This window comes from Scyliorhinus torazame, chromosome 2 (genome assembly GCF_047496885.1).
Source record: "Scyliorhinus torazame isolate Kashiwa2021f chromosome 2, sScyTor2.1, whole genome shotgun sequence".
Taxonomy (NCBI): Eukaryota; Metazoa; Chordata; class Chondrichthyes; order Carcharhiniformes; family Scyliorhinidae; genus Scyliorhinus; species Scyliorhinus torazame.
In genome coordinates, this window is record NC_092708.1 from 348,512,147 (window position 1) to 348,535,906 (window position 23,760).

The following is a 23,760-nucleotide window of genomic DNA, read 5'->3' on the forward strand; positions in this document are numbered from 1 at the left end:
TAGTTATTATTGATTCAAAGAGAGGTCCCACCACGATAATTCAATAAAAAATGTAGCAATTCACCCAGAACTGCAACAACAGCCAAATTCCTTGAACATCTCTCCACCTTGTGCTACCACTACTCCCAATTAAGAAAAACATCTGCACCCATAAGTCACATTGTTTCCTAAATTAAATTTACAGTTCGGACTTTGCAGTAATATTTACCACCGATTCAATGATACGGCAAATTGGATTAATACATTATTGCACATTTTCTGTTGTTCTGATAGTTAACATTAAATGGATGCCAAATTGTTAATATTAAAAGTTCAGTGCTTTGAGCTGAAAAATTACCTGGAGCCCACCTTTGCTGATGCAGAGAGAAATTCCTCTCGTTAGCCTGATGACTTAATTAAATATGAGATTACAAAGCCTTGTGGGCTTGATTTTCTGTTTGAATGAAATATTAAATTGTTCAGTCTAAAAATGTATTTCTTTTTTTAAAATAAATTTAGAGTACCCAATTCATTTATTCCAATTAAAGGGCAATTTAGTGTGGCCAATCCACCTACTCTGCATATCTTTGGGTTGTGGGGGCAAAACCCACGCAGACATGGAGAGAATGTGCAAACTCCACACGGACAGTGACCCAGAGCCGGGATCGAACCTGGGACCTCAGCGCCGTGAGGCTGCAGGGCTAACCCACTGCGCCACCGTGCTGCCGTAAAAATTGATTTCTTACTGTGTGGTGCTAACATTGAGGTCTTTTAAAATTGGAATCAACCCTGGTACAAACTTTGGAGCCACATTCCTCCACTTTAAAAAGTTCCTCTTGAAACAGCACTCTTAGTTCTAACGTTCTTGAAATATTGGGAGAGGAGGTTTAAGCATGTCTGGGGCGATGGCTCAGTCGCTAATGCTCTCACCTCTTTAGTCATAGGATGTAGGTTAATGTCTCATTCAAAGATTTGAGCAAAATGGTCTGGGTTAACATTAACTCAAGTGCATTACCAATGGAATTCTGCATGGTCAGATGAGATGTTAAAAACCGAGGACCCATCTGCTCTCTCAGTTAAACGTAAAAGCTGCCATGACACTATTTCAAAGAGTTAGGGGAGTTATCCCTGGTGACTTTGTCAATATTTCTGTCTCAATCAGCATCACAAAAACAAATTATCTGCTCATTATTCAATTTCTGTTTGTGGTAGTTTCCTGCGCATAAATTGGCAGCCCCATTTTCTACATTGCAACAGCGGCTACGATTCAAAAGTACTTTATTGCGTGCAATGTCCTGAGGTCATGAAAGAAACACAGAAACATAGAAAATAGCTGCAGGAATAGGCCGTTAGGCCCATCGAGCCTGCACCACAATTCAATATGATCATGGCTGATTATGCAAATTCAATATCCCACTCACGCTTTCTCTTCATATCCCTTGATCCCTTTAGCCACAAGGGCCACGTCCAGCTCCCTCTTGAATATATCCAATGAACTGGCCACAACAGCTTTCAGTGGTGGAGAATTCCACAAGTTCACAACTCTGAGAGAAGACATTCTTCCTCATCTCAGTCCTGAATGGCTTATCCCTTATTCTTAGGCTGTGACCCCCTAGATCTGGACGTCCCCAACATCGGGAACATTCTTCCCGCATCTAGTCTGTCCAGTCTCATCAGGATTTTATACGTTTCAATGAGATCCTTTCAAATTCTTCTGAACTCCAGTGAGTCCAAGCACAATCGATCCAGCCTTTCTTCATATGTCAGTCCTGCCATCCCGGGAATTAGTCTGGTGAACCTTCGCTGGACACCCTCAATAGCAAGAATGTCCTTCCTCAAACTAGGAGACCAAAGCTGCACACACTACTCAAGGTGTGGCCTCACCAAGGCCCTGTATAACTGCAGCAAGACATCCCTACTCCTATACTCAAATCCTCTCGCTGTGAAGGCCAGCACGCCATTAGCTTTCCTCACTGCCTGCTGTACCTGCATGCCAACCTTCAGCGACTGTTCTACCATGACACCGAGGACTCGTTGCACTTCCCCTTTTCCTAAACTGCCACCATTCAGACGATAATCTGTCTTCCTGGTTTTGCTACCAAATTGGATAACCTCACATTTTCCCTCATTATATTGTATTTGCCGAGTACTTGCCCACTCAACCAACCTGTTCCAAGTCACCCTGCAGCATTTTTGCAATCTCCTCAAAGCACACACTGCCACCCAGCATCGGGCCGCCCCAAAGGTGCGGATTTCTCCGCACCTTTAGGGGCCAAGCACTCACCGTGAGGGGTTAGGCCCCCGCCGGAGTGGTTTCCGCTCCACCGGCTGGCGTGGAAGGCCTTTGGCGCCACGCTAGCCGGGGCCGAAAGGACTTCACCGGGCGGCGGAAGTCCGCGCATGCGCAGGGGGGGGGGTGTCTTACGCGTTGGCCATCGCGGAGCCGGTGGCCAAGGCGGAGGGAAAAGAGTGCCCCCACGGCACAGGCCCGCCCGCGGATTGGTGGGCCCCGATCGCGGGCCAGGCTACCGTGGGGCACCCCCCGGGGCCAGATCGCTCCACGCCCCCCCTCCCCCAGGACCCCGGAGCTTGCCCGCACCGCCTAGTCCCGCCGGTAAGACAGGTGGTTTGATTCTCGCCGGCGGGACAGGCATGAAAGCAGCAGGACTTCGGCCCATCGCGGGCCGGAGAATCGCCGGGGGGTGTACCGCCGACTGGCGCGGCGCGATTCCTGCCCCCGCCGAATATCCGGTGCCGGAGAATTCGGCAACTGGCGGGAACGGGATTCATGCCAGCTCCTGGCGATTCTCCGACCCGGCGGGGAGATCTTTTTCTTTAATCATTTATTTTTTTAAATCAGGAATGAGAAATTTAGCCGAGTGGTAATGTTACTGGAATAGTCTCTGTAATGACCATGAAACTCAGGCTGTCATTAAAAAATAATCTGGTTCAGGCAAGAAAATCAGTCATTCTTATTGAGTCGGGCCGACACAAGGGGCAAAATTCTCCAGAAACGGCGCGATGTCCGCCGAGTGGCGCCCAAAACGGCACAAATCAGACGGGCATCGCGCCGCCCCAAAGGTGCGGAATGCTCCGCATCTTTGGGGGTCGAGCCCCAACATTGAGGGTCTAGGCCAGCGCCGGACGAATTTCCGCCCCGCCAGCTGGCGGAAAAGGCCTTTGGTGGCCCGCCAGCTGGCGCGGAAATGACATCTCCGGGCGGCGCATGCGCGGGAGCGTCAGCGGCCGCTGACAGCATTCCCGCGCATGCGCAGTGGAGGGAGTCTCTTCAGCCTCCGCCATGGTGGAGACCGTGGCGGAGGCAGAAGGGAAAGAGTGCCCCCATGGCACAGGCCTGCCCGCGGATCAGTGGGCCCCGATCGCGGCCCAGGCCACCGTGGGGGCACCCCCCGGGCCAGATCGACCCGCGCTCCCCCCCCCCCCCCCCCCCCCGCCCCAGGACCCCGGAGCCCACCCGCGCCGCCTTGTCCCGCCGGTAAGGTAGGTGATTTAATTTACGCTGGCGGGACAGGCATTTTAGTGGCGGGATTTCGGCCCAACCGGGCCGGAGAATCGAGCGGGGGGGGGGGCGCCAACCGGCGCGGCGCGATTCCTGCCCCCTCCGAATATCCGGTGCCGGAGACACCCCCCCCCCCCCCGTTCAACAGATAATTCAGTACTTCTGCATACTGAACACAACTTGGAAGAAGCACTGAAGGCAGCAATGGCACAAAATGTATTCAGGGTGGGGTACGTCAATATTCATCACCAAGTGTGGCTCGGTAGTTTCACTGTTGACCTATCTGTCAGCCTGTACCGGCAGCAGGTGGTGAGAGAACCAACGCGAGGAAAATCTGCAGCAACCACAGCTCCCAGTGATGCTGATGGCCAATGGAGAGCTGGCTGCCTATAATTAGCCAGTAGCTCTCAGAGATGGAGTTTCCGCCCCTGGGGTTCGAAATCCTGCGAAAGCCCCGCTGGCCAGTTAAGTGCCCGATGAGTGGGGAAAAATTTGGAAGCTGGAGTGTAACATGGAATAATGTATGGTGTGAAGAGTGGGAAAGCAGAATATTACTTAAATGGAGAAAGACTACAGAATGCTACAGTCTAGCAGGATCTCAGTGTCTGCACACATGAATTACGAACAGTTAACATGCAATTATTGTGAGTAATTAAGAAAGCAAATGGAATGTTGGTCTCAATTGCAAGGTTGATGGATTACAAAAGTAGGGAAGTTTTGCAAAATTGTCCAGGGCATTTGTGAGACTACACCTAGAGTACTGTGTCTAGTTTTGGACTACTTGTTTAAGGAGGGTTATACTCACTTTGGAGGCAGTTCAGAGAAGGTTCACCCTGTTGATCCCTGGGTTGAAGGATGAGACATGATCTTTCTGAAATATAAGATTCTGAAGGGATTTGGCAGGGTAGATATTGAAAGGATGTTTCCCGTCATTGGGAATCTAGAATCGTGGGGGGCACAATTGGGAAATTTGCAGACAAAAAATTGGCCATGTTGTAGATAGTGCAGAGGATCGCTGTAAGCTCCAAAATGATATAGATTGGTTGGTGGAGTGGGCAGGAAAGTGTCAGATAGAGTTCAACTTTGATAAGTGTGAGGTAATGCATTTAGGGAGGTCAAACAGTAAAAGAGAATGCACAATACACAGGAAGATATTGAAAGGGGTAGATGAAGTGAGAGATATTGGCATGCAAATATACAGGTCCCTAAAGATAGCAGTATGGGTAGACAAGGTTGTAAAAAAGGCATATGGAATGCTCTCCTTTATTGACAGAGATACAAAATATAAAAGTAGGGATATAATGATGGAACTGCATAAATCACTGGTCGGGCCACAAATGGAATATTGTGCACAGTTCTGTCACCATATTACAGGAAGGATGTAATTGCTGTGGAGAGAGTGCAGAGGAGGTTTACTAGAATGCTGCCAGGGCTGGCGAATTGTAGCTATGAGGGGAGATTAGAGCGGTTGGGTTGTTTTCCTTTCAAACAGAAAAGGTTGATAGTTGACATGATTGAAGTATACAAAATTGTGAGGGTTAGAGATAGAGTAGACAGGAGGAACTTCTTTCCCTTGGCAGAGAGTTCAAAAACCAGTGATCATAGATTCAAGCCAAGTGGCAGAACATTTAGAGGAACATGAGGCAAAACCTTTTTGCCCAGTGGGTGTGTGGAATTCGCTGCCTTTGTTGGTGATGGGGGCAGAGACCTGAAGCTCTTTCAAAAAGTACCTGGTTCTGCACCTTAAGTGCTGTAAGCTGCAAGGCTCTGGGCTGTGTGCAGGAAGTTGGGATTAGAAAGGGTGTCTTTGGGTCAGCATAGACAAGATGGGCCGAATGACCTCCTTCTATGCTGCATCATTTCTATCGTTCAATGGTTCTAACTAGATGGCACAGTTTCAATTTTATTTTTATTCCAGGGATGTGGACGTTGCTGACTAGAACAGCATTCATTGCCCATCCCTAATTGAACTGAATGGGTTGCTAGGCCATTTCAGAGGGTATTTTAAGAGTCAACCACATTGCTGTGGGTCTGGAGTCACATGTAGGCCAGACCAGGTAAGGATGGCAGATTTCCTTCCCGAAAGGATATTAGTGAACCAGACGGGTTTTTATGATAATCAACAATGATTTCATGGTCACCATTAGACTTTTAATTCCAGATATTTATTGAATTCAAATTTCACCAACTGCCAGGGTGGGATTCAAACCTGGATCCCCAGAACATTACCCTATGGTCTCTGAATTACTAGTCCCTATTGGGAGGTGTCTCCCATTTAAAATGAAGGTGAGGATGAATTTATTTTCTTGGGCGTTGTGAATCTTTGTAATTCTTGGTCACTGAATATATCTGAGCTGAGTTACAGAGACCTTTGGTCCAAAAGATAGTCAGGGTTATGGGGTGGGGTGGGCAGGCAAACAAGTGGAGTAAGGCCACAATCAACCATAATCTTATTGAATGAGAGAGCAGGCTTGAGGGGCCAAATGGTTTACTGCTGCTCCTATTCCTGTTGTTCATTTGGTACTCAGTGTTACCTGTTCAGTTTGAATTCTGCCAGGGCCACTGACTCCAGCCTTCATTCAGCCTTCAACCATTGAAAAAAGCTGAATTTCAGGGGTGGGAGAAGAGTGACTGTCCAAAATGTTGAGCTCAATGGGAGGCAGGGAAACATCTATTTAATGCTTCGAGTTAGAGTCATCCTTGATATGTCTTAATACCTTGGAGATACGCAGAGATGACACACTGGATTTTACAGTTTTATTGATAAGTGCATTAAAAATGTCTGCTCTCATGCTTCCAGCTTCTTGCTTTATGGGCTACTCAGCACTTGCCTGCTGAGTGTGTCTCCAACAACACTGAAGAAGCTGGCCACAATCAGGACAAGGCTGCCCGCTTGATTAGCAGCCCATCCACCTTAACTATTCATTCAGCCATGATTGAATGGTGAAGTGGACTCGACGGACCGAATGGCCTTACTTCCGCTCCTAATTCTTATGGTCTTATTCCCTCCTCCAACAGTGCACAGTGACGGCCATGTGTTCCATCCACAAGATGTACTCTTCAACGCAGCAACATTCCTTCTGCAGCACATTCCGAGCCCTCAGCCTCTACACTGAACAGAGCGAGGGCATAAGACACATAGGAACACCACCAGCTGCAGGTCCTCCTTTAAGCTCCACACCAGGCCCACTGAACAGAGGAACCAGTGCTCCACTATTCCTGCTGTGATTTATTTTGAAATTGTTCACCTGCTGAGGAGCTCGGGTAGATCCGTCATTGGTTTACTTCATGAACTCAGAGATATCAAAAAAGTAAAAATGAAATTCCAATTTAACGTTTTTACTGCAGCAGACACGATGGCAGAAATTGCCCAGTACATTTTCCAGCATTCAGATACAGATCCTGCCATGTTTTCCTATGGACACCCTCTGAATATATTACTCTGATCGGGTACAGAGGCAATTTGCATGGTGAACTGGCAGGACTGAGGTCCCAAAGGAAGCCAGGCAGGAATGCTTACTCTGCGCTGCATAAATAAAATATGTGCCCATGCCACTCCTATTTTCCCTTCAGCCCAATTTCCTGAATGCTGCTGGGTTGCTGATATTCATAAGACAGCAGGCGTCCGGCAGCCCCTCTCTGACATTGCGGCCCAGGAATTGCGATGCTCGCCGATATCGCCTAACATTCACGCTAACCCGGACTGCCAGCAGCAGAGCTTTTGTGCTGCACAGTTCCCAGAACAGAAAACATGCTCAGAAATCTAACAATATTCCAATGACGCCTCTGTGCCACGTATTCTAACGTTTTCAAATCAAAAGCAGGAGGGCTGAGGAATATCACAATTACGTTCAAATCCTGACCATAATTGTGATATTTCTGGATACACCTGACTCAGCCAGATTAATCATGGATTGTGGAAACGAACTTGAAGGCAGGAATAGCAGTAAAACACCGCAGATGCGGGAAAGCCAAGAATTAAAGCAGAATTGTCACTCAGCACGTTAGGTGGTCTCGGTGGAGAGAGAAACATAGGATAAACATTTTAGGTTGATTAGTTGTCAAAAGGACAATGACCTCAAATGTTAACGCTATCTTCCTCTCTTTGTACTGACCTGTTGACTATTTCTAGTAATTTCTGTTTTCATATCAGTAAAGACTGCAGGCATGACGCTAACTAATCCTGTACTTCAATTAGACTGAGATCATTATCTGGCACATGCTTTCCTGTTCAAAACAGGTAGCAACTGCAGATCTATTTACTTTAATCCAGGCATCTTCTTGCCCTTATTAGCTCAGTGTAATTTTAGTTCAAACTAGAACTGCTGTTCCGCATATTTTCCAGTTGAAATAATGCTTGGCAACCAATTTCAGTTTGAGTATATTTGGAAAAGCGGTAACTTTTCCAATATATTTTTTGTCATTCTATGCTACTAACCTGGACGTTCTAGGATGAAGTATTTTGAGTGCTGATTCAGGAACGTGTACACATTGGGGAAAACTGGCACTTAATTTCTTGGAGAGTTATGTATACCTGAGAGCGGAATGCGATATACAAAAAATAAGTTGCAGTTTGTTCTTGAACTACAAAAACACTTTGTGGGGTGCGTCATATTTCTGCCGCTCGCCAATATGTTCAATATCCAGTAGTGGTCAGATATCGAGGACCTAGTAGTGGTCGAGTTTTCTCTTTACATCATGGGGATAAACATTTAAAGAGGAACGAAGAAAGAACTGGGGCGGGATTCTCCACCGGCGGAATTCTCCGTTGCACCGGCAGCGCATGCATGTCCACGGGTTTCCTCAGGCGTGGAGTGGCCACAATGGAAAATCCCATTAGCAAGTGGCGGGAACAGAGAATCCCACTGCCGACGAGGGCACGCCGCCGAGGAACAAGCGGCTGGTGGACCAGAGAATCCAGATATTGCCACCTGCCCCACAAAGTTGCGCAGAAACTTAAATTCGCACTTCTATCCCACACTTCCGACGGTAGGGAAATTCACGGTTAAAGTAAAAGCAAAACATTTAACTGGACAAAATTAGTAGCTGATCATCCTGCATACCAGTTGTGATCAGGCAACGTTTGCACTGTAAGAATAATTGAGGAATAAGTGAGTGATTCAAAGATGAGATTGAAGGTCTAATGCACGAGGGTCCCAGGCGACCCTTAGTTTCCTTCGACTACTTGACTTAACAGTCATGCCTAAAAAGAGATCAGATTGAGCGCCACAACCTGAACTATGGATCACATCTCGTTTCAAAACTAAAATCTAATTAATTGAAGGGTATGCTGTAAATGTAAATGTATCACATTTTGACCATGCCAAGTTTCCTTTATGACTTGAAATTAGACCTGTTTGGTATCGTTTTATTTTTAGTTGGATATCATGCCTGACATTGTTACATCACCTTGTGAAATAAATATACGTCATTCCAAAGTTTTGGTTATTTAATTGGAAGTATTACTGATGTTTCGTGTATGACTGATCTTTGTGGTACTTTTGCACAAGGAGCATTATTCCTTCAGCTTTTGATTTCAAAGGGTGAATTTTTTAATCAATTTTTATTTTCCAAACAGGGTGAAATAAAAATACTGAAGTTGAAGAATCTTCGCCCTAAGGATTATGCGAATTATAGTTGCATTGCATCAGTCAGAAATGTTTGCAATATCCCCGACAAGATGGTTTCATTCAAGCTCAGTAATGCAACAGGTAGGTCTCACTTTAAATACAGCCGTGGAGATAGATGATGCCTGTCCAGGCATCTTGTCCTCTCTTAACATTCGACCTGCATCCACTGAGTGCTTTTTAAAAATTTATTGCACTCTGACCAAGCCCCCAGTGTGCAAGACCACCCATGCTCAAAGTGATGGGCTGCTGGGAGGAAGGAATGATCCAAATCGACTCAAATGGTTGGGAACAGAGATGCCTGTCAAAGTAATGCCCCTATGTACCTGGTTGCACAAGGAAGCCAGTTGTTTCATTTAATGCTGCTTCAGACACATGAGTTGGGCTCTCTGTGCACCTCTGAATCGCTAAGCACCGTCACAGTGCACGCACAGCTGCAGAAAACAACAACGATGGCTTGCATTTAGATAGTGCCTTGAACACGGTAAATTTTAACACCGGCAAAATCTGACACCAAACCAACTAAAGAGATATTCGGACAGCTGCCCAAGAACTTGATTGAGAGGCTACATTTTTAGGAGAATCTTACGAGATGACAGAGAGGGTTAGATGCAGAGGGGTTTCGGGAAATAATTCTGGGCATTGGATCTCGACAGCTGGAAGCATGGCCTCAATTTGTGGAAGACTTAAAACAAGGATGTAGAAGAGTGGAGGAGTGCAGAGATCGCAAAGGATTGTCAGGCTAGAAGATATAGAGAGAGGTAGAGCCGCCAGATAGTGATTTGAAACCAAGAATGAGAATTTTTCTATGTTGTGCGGTTGTTAGACTAGGAGTTAATGTCATAATCATGATCATCTTTATTAGTGTCACAAGTAGGCTTACATCAACACTGCAATGAAGCTACTGTGAAAATCCCCTAGTCGCCACACTCCAGCGCCTGTGCGGGTACTCTGAGGGAAAATTCAGAATGTCCAATTCACCTAACAGCACGTCTTTCGGGACTTGTGGGAAGAAACCGGAGCACGCGGAGGAAACCCTCGCAGACATGGGGAGAAGGTGCAGACTCCGCACATTCAGTGATCCCAGCCAGGAATCAAACCTGGATTCCTGGTCCTGGGAAGCAACCATGCTAACCACTATACTACCATGCTGTCCCTATAATGGATGTGGCTATACATGTGCTGTTTTGGAGAAGATTTTGTGCATCTGATATATGTGGTGAGTGTAAGCTGGCCTTATAGGCTGAGTTGACTTGCTACTGCATATTTATTAACTTCAGAATCAGGGGCGGGATTCTCCGCAAACGGCACGATGTCCGCTACCCGGCTCCAAAAAAGGCGTGGATCAGTCCAGCGTCGGGCTGCCCCAAAGGTGCGGATTTCTCCGCACCTTTAGGGGCCAAGCCCTCACCTTGAGGGGCGAGGCCCGTGCCGGGCCGGTTTCCGCTCCACCGGCTGGCGGGATAGGCCTTTGGCGTCACGCCAGCCGGCGCCGAAAGGACTTCGCCGGGCGACGCATGCACGGGATTGGCAGCGGCCGCTCACGGCATCCCTGCGCATGCGCAAGGGAGGGGGTCTCTTCCGCCTCTGCCATAGTGAAGACCATGACGAAGGTGGAAGAAAAAGAGTGCCCCCACGGCACAGGCCCGCCCCCGGATCGGTGGGCCCCGATTGCAGGCCGGGCCACCGTGGGGGCACCCCCCGGGGCCAGATCGCCCCGTGCCCCCCCCAGGACCCCGGAGCCTGCCCGCACCGCCTTGTCCCACCGTTCAAAAGGAGGTCTAATCCACGCCGGCTGGCGAGGGTTGACAGTGGCGGGACCTCGGCCCATCTCGGGCCGGAGAATCGCCGGGGGTGGGCCCGCCGACCGGTGCGTTTCCCGCCGACCGGCGCGATTCCCGCCCCCGTCGAATCTCTGGTGGCGGAGAATTCGGGGCACGGCGGGGTCGGGATTCACGCCAGCCGCCGGCGATTCTCCGACCCGGTGGGGGGTCGGAGAATCGCGCCCCAGGTTCGTACTGGTAAGGAGTGTCACATGATTAAGTATATAGTATGCAGATGTGTATATTTTCTTACCCTCAGAATGATTGAGTCAATTTAAATCACACAGCAGCAAGCTTTTGTGCATTAAAACCGAAGAAAGTTACTTTGATCTCCATTCAACTACGTTTAGCCACGTGTCTCCCAAGGCTCACAGCCTCAGCGAGGAAAGGGCCTCAGCGGGGAATGTGTGGCTGAGACTGCACATAGCCCTGTTTTGTACACTGGGGAGCTCCACTTGCTGGAACTCCCCAGTGTAGCAAGAGATAGGGACACAATTTTTATATGGTGCCCCGATCTCTGAGGCCGCCAAAATGACCCCTGACCCCCCCCAGCCAGAATGCACTATGGGAGGGTCACCAGCCCCCCCATATGGCATTCCAGTCGAATTAAGCATGCACAATAAATGCCACCTTGGCAGTGCCTCTGCTGGTGCCACCTGGGAAGTGCCAGGCTGGTACACAAGTGGCACTGCCTGGGTGCCCTGATGGCACCAGTAGTGCCAAGGCATCAGGGGGATTCCATACCCTGGGAGAACCCCTTGAGTGCAGTTCCGTTTGGTCCCTATTTCTGGGGACCAGTCCTGAACAGCGGGTCACCAGAGGTCTCTGAGGCAAAGGGGATGAATCCCAAGGCCTCAGGTCCCTCGGGAATCTGCACATTAGCGTGAGGCTAGCTGTCTCACTTTAATATGCAGATTTGCCAAAACGTGTTCCCGCCCACAATGGGTGGGATTTACATCATAACGTCTCACAAGAGCGCGTTGAATCTCACGAGGCATTGCGAGCCGGGTAGATCCCAGGAGCAGAGTCTCCTGACTTTTATCGACCACGCTGCACCATGGCTAGCTGCTTTTCCAGCGCAGCCTGGCCATTGGATCACGCACTTTATTTCCCACACACGCTTGCCCTGTAGGCTAAACAAAAGTTTATTGTCAAGATATACTATCGCTGGAATTCTCCGGCCATTGGAATTCTCTTTTCCCGCTGGCAGCGCACCCCCACCCGCTGTTTCCCAGTGGTTTGAGGTGGCTTCAATGGGAAATCCATCTGTCAAGCGTTGGAAAGAAAGAATCCTGCCACCAGCGAACAGCATGCTTGCGAGAAACACGCAGCTGGAGGACCGGAGAATCCCGCCCATGATCTTTCCGCCACACTTGAAACAATTCAGTGTGGAAACCAGGGGTGGCATGGTGGCACAGTAGTTCACAGTGCTGTCTTACAGTGCCAGGGACCCGGGTTCAATTCTGGCCTTGGGTGACTGTGGAGTTTACACTTTCTCCCTGTGTCTTTGTGGTTTTCCTCCGGGTGCTCCGGTTTACACCTACAGTCCGAAGTTGTGCAGTTTAGGTGGACTGGCCATGATAAATTGCCCCGTAATGTCCAGGAATGTGCAGATTAGGTTATGGGGTTACTGGTATCGGTGCATACTCAATGGGCTGAATGGATTCCTTCTGCACTGCAGGGATCCTAGGGATGGCCTCCTTCTGCAATATAGGGATTCTATGAGTTGGCCAATAAATGCTGTCCTAGCCAGCGACACCAACATCCCACAAATGAATTAAAGAAAGACTGCAGTGATATCGTTCACAGCAACACGGTGATACGGTCATCCTGCATCAATATTAACATTGACCTATAGCCTCAAAGCACGGCATTCATTCCAACCTATGGCCTCAATGTATATCATTGACATGTGCCTTATAGTTCAAATGTATATAATTGATTATTACCTTCTAGCCTTCCTTGTACAGCAATTGACGGCTACCTTAGAGCTCCAATGTATATCATTCACTAAAACTGGATGGTATCAATGTATGTAATTGACAGTAATCTTACAGTTCTAATGTATGTTATTGATTGCTATCCTGCAGCTTCAGCATATATCACTGACCTTTCAGCCTAACTATGTAACATAGATAGCTGTGATGAATGTGTCCGAAGCTTGAATTACAATTTTTCCCAGCGCACTGCAATTTTATGAGTTTTGTTGGCATTATTCAATATAAATCGTCAAGGAACTTAGTTTCAAGGTGGTGGTTCTGCACTTTAGAGCCTGGCAGGGTTTTTGCTGGGATACAGTTAATCAGCACAGTAGAATTTACTGATAATGGCCACCACAGGAGCAATACACCGCCGTTCCTGAATGATTGATGGTATCTAAATGCAGCTCAAGGCTAAAATCAATGGTTAATTGTAAAGATTGTTGGTAAATGGTGACTGAAGGGTTATATGTGTGTGGATAAACATACTGGTGATCTTTAAAGTAGGTTTCATCGCAGTGATTGCTTTGTAAGAAACGGCAAACGTTCCTTAACATGCCTTGTGAGAAAGGATTGGGAGTGTGAATGTGTAATGGAAACGATAATGTCAGAAGGTTAGGTGTCTAAATACTTTTCAAATGTTTCTCAAGGGTTCGCTACAATTTTCAGAATATTAAAGTAACGACCTGAAACATTCTTTTAATTGACCCACACAATCTGAAAGGGTTATCTTAGAAATTCACATTCAGGGCAACGTTTAATGAGTTTTATGGGTACCAAATGTTTCTCAGTGATTTAACTCTGCACAACACGTCAGGGTAATGAAAGCAAAATACTGTGGATGCTAAAGATCTGAAATAGAAACAAAGAGGTGGAAAAATGTCATGTTATCATAATGCCACAATGGGCGGGATTCAGATCATGACATCCCATGAGATTGCATTAGATTTCGCGAGGCGTGGCGAACCGGGTGGATCCCGGAAGGGGAATCTTCTGGCATCTACCCGCCGGCTTTCGGGTGCAACGCGGCCAGTCGATCGTGCCCTCGATGTGAGAACAAATATTGGCGTTCCCAAATTACACTATCGTTATATAGATTATTATATAAAGCCCTTCATTGGACATTTATTTCTTTTCAATCTCGTGAGAGATCATAGCCAATTTTTAAAAAGTGCTTTTAACTCCACTGAAATATCTGCACTCAATATATCTGACCCCAGGCAAAGGACAGATGTTTTGATGTTTGCCGATGACTGTGTATTAGCCGCCAGTTCAGAGCTGAACCTGCAGTGTAGCTTGGACTTGTTCTCAAGTGCATGCACCAACGTCATCCTTTGGATCAGCACAAAAAGAAAATTGTCTGAACACCCCTTAAAGCCCTTTCTTGAGCCCAAGATTTCAGTCATGGTCAGAACCTGTCAACAGTGGATAAGTTCACTTATCTCAGCAGCACGCTCTCTCTGTCGACAGTCTGTACTGACGGCGGGGCACATGCAAGAATTTCCGAAGCAAGTGCAACCTATGTCAAAATTCGAATACCAGCCTGAGAGCAAAGTGGTGTTAAGTCTGCCTACCAAACTGAAGGTCGATAAAGCAAGGGTTCTGCCCACCCTGCTCTGTGCCTGCGAGATTTGGACACTATGGCAAGAAACTGAACCACTTTCATTTGAGTGTCTCCTGAAGATCAGCTAGCAATATAAAATACGGTTACAGAGATGCCAAGCAGCCATAGCATATTTATTTTCCTTTACCCTTTCAAGGGATGTGGACCTTGCCGGAAGGCTAACACTTGTTACTTATCCAAATTGCCCTTGAAATAAGTGGCTTGCTCCTCCATTTCAGAAGACAGTTCAGAGTCAACCACTGTGGGTCTGGAGTCACATATAGGCCAGACCACGTAAGAATGTCAGATTTCCTTCGCTAAAGCAGATTAGTGAACCAGATGGTGTTTTCTTTCCGGACAATTGATGATGGTTTCATGGTCACCATTACTGAGACTAGCTTTATACTCCAGATTTGTTTATTGGATTTAAATTTCACCTGCTCCAGTAGTGCGACTTCCACCACCACCCCCACTCCGAATTAGCTTGAGCCTCTGGATTACTTGTCCAGTGACATTACCACAAGGTCACTATCATCCCCTGAGACAGTCACAACTAACTTGGGTTGGTCATGTAGCCAGAATGCCTGACATTTGCTTACCAAAGCCAATCTTCTGTGGGCCTGTGTGCGCTCTCATGATTCAAAGGAATCACTACAAGTACACTCTGAAGGCTTTACTGGAGGTTTTGAGCCCCGGGAGAAGCTTGGCCAGGACCGCTGTGCCTGCTGCAACCAAATTAAAACCGTGGTACCTCCTTCATAAGCACGTGCATATCAGAGGCAGAAAGAAAATGCAAACAGTGGAAATCCTGAGCCGGTAACCCATCCACACTGTCTGTGTATCCTGTCCTCTTTTCGGCAGAACCTTCTGAATACACATCGACACTTAGCAATCACCTACTTACCCACCCCTACCAAGATGATGAACCTGCTCATCTTCAGCTCGAAGGACAAACAAAAAAGATGTCATATGCAAAAATAATTTGCTACAAATCTGGGGGCCGATCCATGAAGCAAACATGAAAACTCCACAGGATGTTATGGGCCGTTGGGATTCTCTTTACCCACTGGAAGCACAGCCCCCCGCCCATGGGTTTCCCAGCAGTGCGGGGTGGCTTCAATGGGAGATCCCATTGACAAGTGGTGGGAAGAGAGAATGCGGGAAGAGAAAATGGCACATCGCCGAGAAACACGCGGCTGGGGAACGGGAGAATTCCGCCCGTCATGTGGGAATATGTTCAGCAGCACTTGTAACCACACCTTTTAGTGGCTGCCTTAAAAATAAAATACGTGCCTGCTGATGGCTGAAACACAAACCAGAATGAGAGTTTATCAGTGCATCGGCAACAGTGAGAAGCCGAGTCAGTAGCAGTGTGATAATAGGGTAGTAAATGGACAGTGAGCAGCATTATTGTTGGAAGGTGATTGAATAAAGCCGAGTCAGCTAGATTGTAATCACTTCTGTGAAATAATTATATACCATGGCTTTTGAGCGGCAACAAAGTGTTCACAAGTCTGAAGAAAAACCATCATTTTTTACAATTATTTTTTGCTGGAGTCAGATAATTCCATTGCACTTCAAATGGTTCTATCTTATTAATTACTACCCCTCAAGCCATATGATAATTGGTGTGGGCAGGATTGACCCGATTGCATGTTTTCAGTCTTCCTCCAATCACACACCACTCCCAGAGAGGGCAACAGTGGCAGTCGTGGCTAGGTGTGGGTGAGAGGTGCAATAGCCACACTCACACATAATAGGAGGAGAAAGCGATAAGATGCAAATTCCTCACAGCTTCAGAAACTTGCGTGCATAGGAACATGCAAAGCCCAACAACCTTTAACTTTTTCATGTGTATAGTTTTTGTCCAGCAGTGGTGCACTTTTTTCTTCAGAGTGTCTGCGGAATTCACTATCACAATAAGTAGCTGAGGCAAAAACGTTATGTGATTTCAAAAAGGAATTAGGGGGGTTAAAGGGATCAAGGGATATGGAGGGGAAGTCTTGATCATAATGAACGATGGAGCAGGCTCGAAGGACCGAATGGCCTCCTCCTGTTCTTATTATCTATGTATGTTTCTATGTATGTTTCAGAGAGCACTGTGCTTCAGGATCTGCTTTGCAACTCCTCTAGATGTCCACATTAGTTGAAAATCCTTGAAATAAATGCTCTTTGGTCAGCAACTGCTGTTATTTTGAAAGCTTGAAGAGGCGTTTAGTTCTTAAACAGCTGCCAAACATTTAAACGATGCAATTATATTGTGGCCTCTGTCCTGAACAGGCTGAAGTGATTCGATATGCATTGCATAGTGTGCAACCATGCCTTCCATTAGAATACAGCCTACTATAAGTCACATGGAGGTTCAATCTTTCAGTGGTGTTGGCACAGGGAGCTCAAATATCCTTCTGTGAATTATATAGTGCTGGTTAGGATTAAAAACGGGAAAGGCCGGAAATAAATATCAACCCTGTCAACATCTGTGGAGGAAAAAGACAGGTCACTGTGCGCAGTTTAACTAAACGTGAACAAAGTCCCCGAGCGAGCACATTTGCCTGCGTGTTTCCCGGCACTCGCAGCACCGAGAAACACAGGGCGATAAAACGCGACTCGCATTTGATAAGGGGCCGCAATGGGGAACACGTGGCCGAGGCTGCACATATCCTCGAGTTGTACACTGAGGAACTCCGCTCCCCAGAACTCCTCAGTGTAGTGAGAGATCGAGACACCATTTAAAAATGGTGTCCCGATCTCCGAGGCCCCGGAAGCCACCCCCAACATCCCCCACAAGCCCCAATGCACTATGAGAGGTTCCCCGATCCCTCCTGCATCCTTCCCAACACCCGCACAGGGTATCCCCGGCCTGATCACACCCATGCAAAATATGCCAGCTTGGCACCTTTGCAGTGCCCCTGCCAGCTGGCAGTGCCACCTGGGCACCTTGGAATTTCCAGGCTGGCAGGCAGGTGGGTGCCAGGCTGGCAGTGCCAGGGTGCCCAGGTGATATCAGTGTACCCCCTCCCAAAAGGGCATGCAGATGGAGGTCTCCGATCCCTTGGGAGGCCCCAATGAGTGACGTTCCAACTCGTCCTTGTTTGTGGAGACCAGTGCTGGCCCTCACCCGAGGTCTTCGAGGCAAAGGTGGTCGATCCCAACAACACCTGTAACTCAGGAATCTGCACATTAAAGTAATGTAGCCATCTGGTTACAAAATGGACACTTGCAAAGAATGCAGGGAAAATTGGACAATACCGAAAAAGCAAGCAGGTGCAAGGTCTGTCTGTTGATTAGAGCTGTAGCTCTCAGACAGGACCGGTACTGCAGAACCACCTACATACTAATGAGCCATCCCCGGGAACAAAAGGCAACATTTAGGTAAACAATGCTAAGACAGACACCCCGGCGCCAGAGGAGGCTAAAACAAAGCAAACCAACGGCCACCTAGGACACGCCCAGCAACCAGGGAACCCACCCCTCTATTGGAGGAAAATCGATAGGAACGATTGGGAAACGGCCCAATTAATTGGGGCCACGTTCAAGGCCCACCCAAAAGCGCGCAAAGCCCTTTTGGGTATAAAAAGGATTCCCAAGAGAGAGTCGCTCTCTTGGCCTTGGCTCTCAGCGAGGAGAGACCTGCCAAAGCTACGCCAGACCAAGTAAGTTCCAAGTCAACGCACGCTATGAGATAGACGCTCCTAGTTGCTATCCTGTAAACAGCTCAACCCAGCAGCCGCAGAACCGAGCAACGCCCATTGTTCCTCTGACTGAGTGGGCACCCGAAGCTAAGTATAGGCTTTTAGTAATAGTGATAGTTTAGTTTGTAGAGTTTATGCATGAGTAGATTTGACTGTGTGTGTAAATAAATGAGCATTGCTTTTGAACTTACTAACTGGTGTATCAAGTCATTGATCAGTATTCGGTTTTGAACCTTGTGGTGGTATCGAAAGATACCTGGCGACTCTTGAGCAAACGTAATTAAACAGAGACAATTTAAGAGACAACAGCAAGTTAGCAATATTTACTGACGACATCTAACGGGCTTCGATTTAGAAGTGGCCTAACCACTCCGAGAGAACCCAAAATTTGAATTGAGAATCCAATTGGAAACAGAAAAATCACAAGCGTAAGAACAGTACTGATCAAGCCTCTGAGATTCGGAAGTGTGTTAATGAATGCGTACTAACAGGGATGTAAGGTAAACCTGAGAGATTCTGTTGCGTAAAACTGTCGGGAATTTTGTAGGCCGGAAATTAGCGTAAGCCGTCCCCGTGTCTACATCACCACTTTATCAACCCTTGTTCCAAATTCAGTAGAGAACCCAGAGAGAGAAAATGGCAATGAAGGCAATGGAACGCCTTATGAACCCCCAGGAATTCGAGGTCGCAGCGACCAGTAGAGTAGGACAGTGTCCTGTTTGGGAAGATGAGATCAGGAAATATCTCAAAGGGAAAGGATGGCCCCTTTGGAGTGAATTCTGCGCGAATGACGAAACAGGTCCCGGGAGTATAGGACATACTTGGTGGGAGAACATGTCCGAGATCCACAAGAAGAGCTTGGGGAAAGCTCGCAAGCCGATGGCAATCGTGTCCTGTTTGGCACAATTGCGAGGCACAGAGGATGTCGTTAGGACGCTCCGTAGAGAGATAGAGGAGAGAGACAGAAGTAGTGAGGTAGACGTGAGCGAAGTAGAGAAGGAGAATAGAGATTTGAGAGAACAGTTAGCAGCAAGGGACAGAGCGATGGATGATGCCAAGAGGGCACACCAGTCTTGTCTCGCCCATTTGAGTAGCTTCCAAATGCAATACGATAAGGCCTACCAGGACACGCAACGTGCGGTCTTCGTAAGACAAGAGACCGAGCAACAAGTTGAGAAATTGCAGAAACAGTGCAATGATTTGCAAGCAGCCCTACGAGCGCTCCATACTTCCACGACGGAACAAAGGCAGAACTCAGTAGACCACGCAAAGTGCCGGAAGCAAATTGCAGTATTGCAACCTCTGCTTTCCGTTCGAAATGGGTTTCAATGCACATTCGGACCCCTGTTAGATCAGGAAAACGGCCCTGATTGGCAGGAATTGAATGAGACTGCCCATAGATACATACATGGGACATGTACGCAGGAAAAACCCCAGAAAAGGAAAGCGCGCCAACCCTGCAACCGAACAGGCAGAACACCCCCCCCCCATGAACCCTGTAACCACACACCGCAGGGCCACAGCAGAAGGAGATGCAGATTTCCTTTACACAACCCTGTTAACCGTGACCCAATTACGGGACGCGTGTGGAAAAATTACACCGTTCATTCCCACATCAGACCCCCACCAATTTTTCGCGAAAGTCAAACAGCAGGCTACCATGTACGGCCTGGACAAGAAGGAGCAAGTGAAGCTCACAGTTTTTAGCCTCGACCCTTCAGTCGTGGCAGCCCTTCCCGACAGAATGTAGGAGGAGGCACACTCCAAGAGATGCACACAGCGATCCTTGATGCGATCGGCTACAACAGAGGAGACCCCGTAGAAGGCCTAAACAAGTGTAGGCAAAAGAAGACAGAGCAACCCACAGCGTTTGCTGGACGTTTGTGGATACACTTCACAGCAGTTTTCGGAGAGTTAGCCCGCGCCCATTTGTCCGCGGATAATATGGCCAAATGGACTCGAATCCTAGTCTCTCACACGACAGACGCAGGACAGAAAGCTTGCACAAATTATGACCCCTCAGACGAGGCCCACAATGAAAAATGGGTTTTGAAGAGATTGTCCCGCGCTTGGGAGCAATCAGTCCAAGGCAAAACCGCATTTGCAAAACCCGAGGAAGAGCAGGCAGATATGAATCCAGTTAAAGCGCACCAGAACCCCGCATGGGTAAATGAGGGCAGGAACAGCCTACCCCAGCCCAAAGCTCAAGAATGTTACAGCTTTGGACAGTTAGGACACTTTGCACGAGAATGCAATGCGCCCCAAAAGCAGCAGAGAAACCAACAGACAGGCACCCTAAACAGAAATAGGGCAAAGACGATCCATAGCGTTAGCACCCGTTCAGAGAATGCAGACATGAACGGCACCGACTGACAGTGTTTGGGCTCCCCAACTTGGGTCTGCGACACCCTTTGGGACAAGTCCGGTAGACCGGTTTGCAGTCATCACTGTTCTTCCCCCCCCTGGTAACGTTAAAGCAGATGCCCTAGCGAAGGCAGGCTCCAGGCATGGTTACTTTTGGAACACCCCCCCCCCCCGAAAGCACCCCAGTACACACAGTTCAGGTCTCACAGACCAATATTCAGGATCTAGTGAAGGCACAGGAAGAGGACGAGAACTCAGGGAAGTTTTAAAGGGTACCTTCCCAGCCCCGTATGATAAATACAAGAATGCAATAACCACACATGATGGTGTGATTTTAAAGGATGGCATTTATATAGTTCCCAGCCAGGACAGGAATCAGAGAATTTGTCAGTTCCATGACAATCATGGACACCAAGGTATTGAACCCGCCCTAGCCCACCTCAGACAGCTCTGCTGGTGGCCTGATTTAAAAGCCGATGTTACCCACTACATAGAGAATTGCTTGATCTGTGCCCAGAACAATCCGGACAGATCTGCGAAAAAGGCTCAACTTAGTCATACCTGCCCCATTAATGGACCCTGGACAAATCTGCAGATAGATTATATAGGACCCCTACCCCCTTGCAGAAATGGTTATAAGTATGTGTTGGTGGTCATCGACACCTTCACAAAATGGGTGGAAGCTTTTCCATCAAGAACTAATACGGCCAAGACAACAGCTAAAATACTAACACAGCACATCTTTACAAGATGGGGCCTCCCCCTCAGTTTAGAATCCGATCAAGGCTCCCATTTCACAGGACATGTGATGAAAAATGTCCTTACGATTTTCGGCATTCGACAAAAGTTTCACACAGCATACCACCCCCAGTCAAGTGGTATTGTAGAGAGGATGAACAGAACTCTAAAAGCCACTCTCAGGAAAATGGTTCAGCAGAATAACAGCACCTGAGATTCAGTTCTCCCATTTGCTTTAATGTTTATAAGGAACACGGTATCCACGTCCACAGGATACACCCCCCACACTTTCATGACTGGACGCCCCATGAAAGGGACAGAGTATTTATTCGGACTGGATTTGGCCAGCCCCGCAGTCACCGCCCTCACGCATGAAAATGCTGTACAGCAGCTTATTGAGAATATAAAGGCAGCCCAACTCGCAGCAGCTGTGAGACTTGGGACCAGGAAGAAACAGAGCAAGGCTTGTTTCGACAAAAAAGTACACGCCACTGAGTTTGCAGTAGGGCAGCAAGTGATGCTTTCCCTATACAACCCCAGCTCATTCCTTTCCCCTAAATTCTCTGGACCGTACTCCATTTCGGACGAAGTCAGCCCCTCGGTATACAAAATTACATATCCCAATGATAAGTCTGCGTGGTTTCACATAAACCAGCTCAAGGCTTATGGCTTGCAGAATAGCCACACACACCACATCCTGCTCGCAGCAGCAGATGAGCACGCCCCGCCCACAGATGATGTATTCCTACCCTTCCCCAACCAGTCCAGCCCGTCCTCAGACACAACTTCAACTCCACCCCCAGAGGCACGACTCCGCCTCTCCCTTCCTTCAACCAGCAGCGACAGCGACAGTGATAGCGATCACGATGACGCTAGCCACAGCACACCACGTTATGACTATAGCCCTGTACCAGGCCCCACTCCCAGCGATTCCGAGCATGATTCCACTGACCCCTTCGAGATTACATATGTCAAAGCCCCTGACCCAGACCCACCGCCCGATGATTACGGATTGAAACCTAGTAGTTCCAACCTCGACACACGATTCTGGCACCAAGCCAATTCATTCAGGCTCATTCGGAATGATGAGATGGACCCCAATTCGCCCCAAGCAGCTTTAGCACGATTACTACAATCAAGAGTTTGGCAGCCGAGAGAAGATGATGACATAGAATCTGACTCCCACCAAACAAATCCCTTTGTGACTCTGTTCGCTATTGAGCAGTGAGGTGTCCAGATGATGGAAAAGAGGAACTGATGGAGAGATACGGTGTCCTTTCTGATGGAACCTGCACCATGTTTGTTGTATGTTTGTTCGTTAGTGTTAATGTTAAGTGTTGTTTGTAAACTTGAAACTTTTTCACGGCCCCACGATACCACTCCTTTGACGCCCAATGCCTGTTAGAGGAATGAGTTTGTCCCCAGACAACAGTTCAGAGGAACTAGTTTGTCGACAGAAACCAGTTTTAGAGGTACAAGTTTGTCAGCAGACAACAAGGCAACCCTCACGATGCAGGGACCACATTCTTACCCGTTCTTGCCGGTTGCTCAGGCAGTGCAGAAACGGCACTGGTCCCTGCCCTGCCTGAGGACCCCCCTCTGGTCAGCTACGCTTGGGTAGAGCACAAACGGCATTGATCACTGCCCTACCCAGGGATTCCACCCATTTCTTACCCGCCGCAGCCCATACGCACCCCATTTTGGCATTTTCAGTTCAAAATTCTTTTGTTTGGTTTTGGCAACTCTTAGGTTGCTTCCGTATGCTATTTACATCCTCAAACACTAGGATTATAGATCGCACAGTCTGCGAGACAGCTCGCACTATGTCAGTATTTTTCTCGGATGTCTTGGCCAAATATTTGGTTTAAAAAAAAAACAAATGAGGGAGTCACAGATGGTGACCAATTATAAAGGGAAATTGGCAACAAAGAACAGACAGAAAGGCATACGAGATCTTAAGCAAGATAATAACAAATATTATGCTTGTGTTCACAGAACTCCGGAACCTCAGGAACCCCAGAGGAAGACAAAGAAGACAGAAAGAAGGAAAGATGAAGACGACCTCCATCTTGTTCACCTGGATCTTAGCAGGATCCCTTCAGTTGCGCGTGGACGCTACCACCTGATCCCTACCACACAAGCCGTAATGATTCCCACCCCTGCAATACACAGAACCCCGAGATAGCTAGCCCCGTGACAGCTAACAATACCCCGACCTGGTGTGATAAGTTTATCACCTGGTACTCACTATCGTATGTGGTAGAAGCCCTCTTAGCACTGGCGATACTTTGCAGTGTCGTGCAGACACTTAGAGTCAGGAAATGGCGAAAGAGAGCCTACCGCTCTCGCACCCCGGTGTACAGGATTAGGTCCCCTATTTTCGGATTTCACCGAACCCCTCGACATGAATTAAAGTGCATCCGTTTCTCTTTATG

The 23,760-nt window shown here is 47.8% G+C and overlaps 1 protein-coding gene across 2 annotated transcripts in view; it reads left to right on the forward strand.

Annotated features, from left to right (window-relative positions):
* mdga2a (MAM domain containing glycosylphosphatidylinositol anchor 2a) overlaps positions 1 to 23,760 on the forward strand; it is a 1,293,828-nt gene that overhangs the window by 553,349 nt on the left and 716,719 nt on the right. For both annotated transcript variants that reach the window (XM_072491028.1, XM_072491020.1), the window contains exon 5: positions 9,078 to 9,210. In XM_072491028.1, coding sequence (XP_072347129.1) covers positions 9,078 to 9,210 — 133 coding nt within the window. The remainder of the gene's footprint in view (positions 1 to 9,077; positions 9,211 to 23,760) is intronic.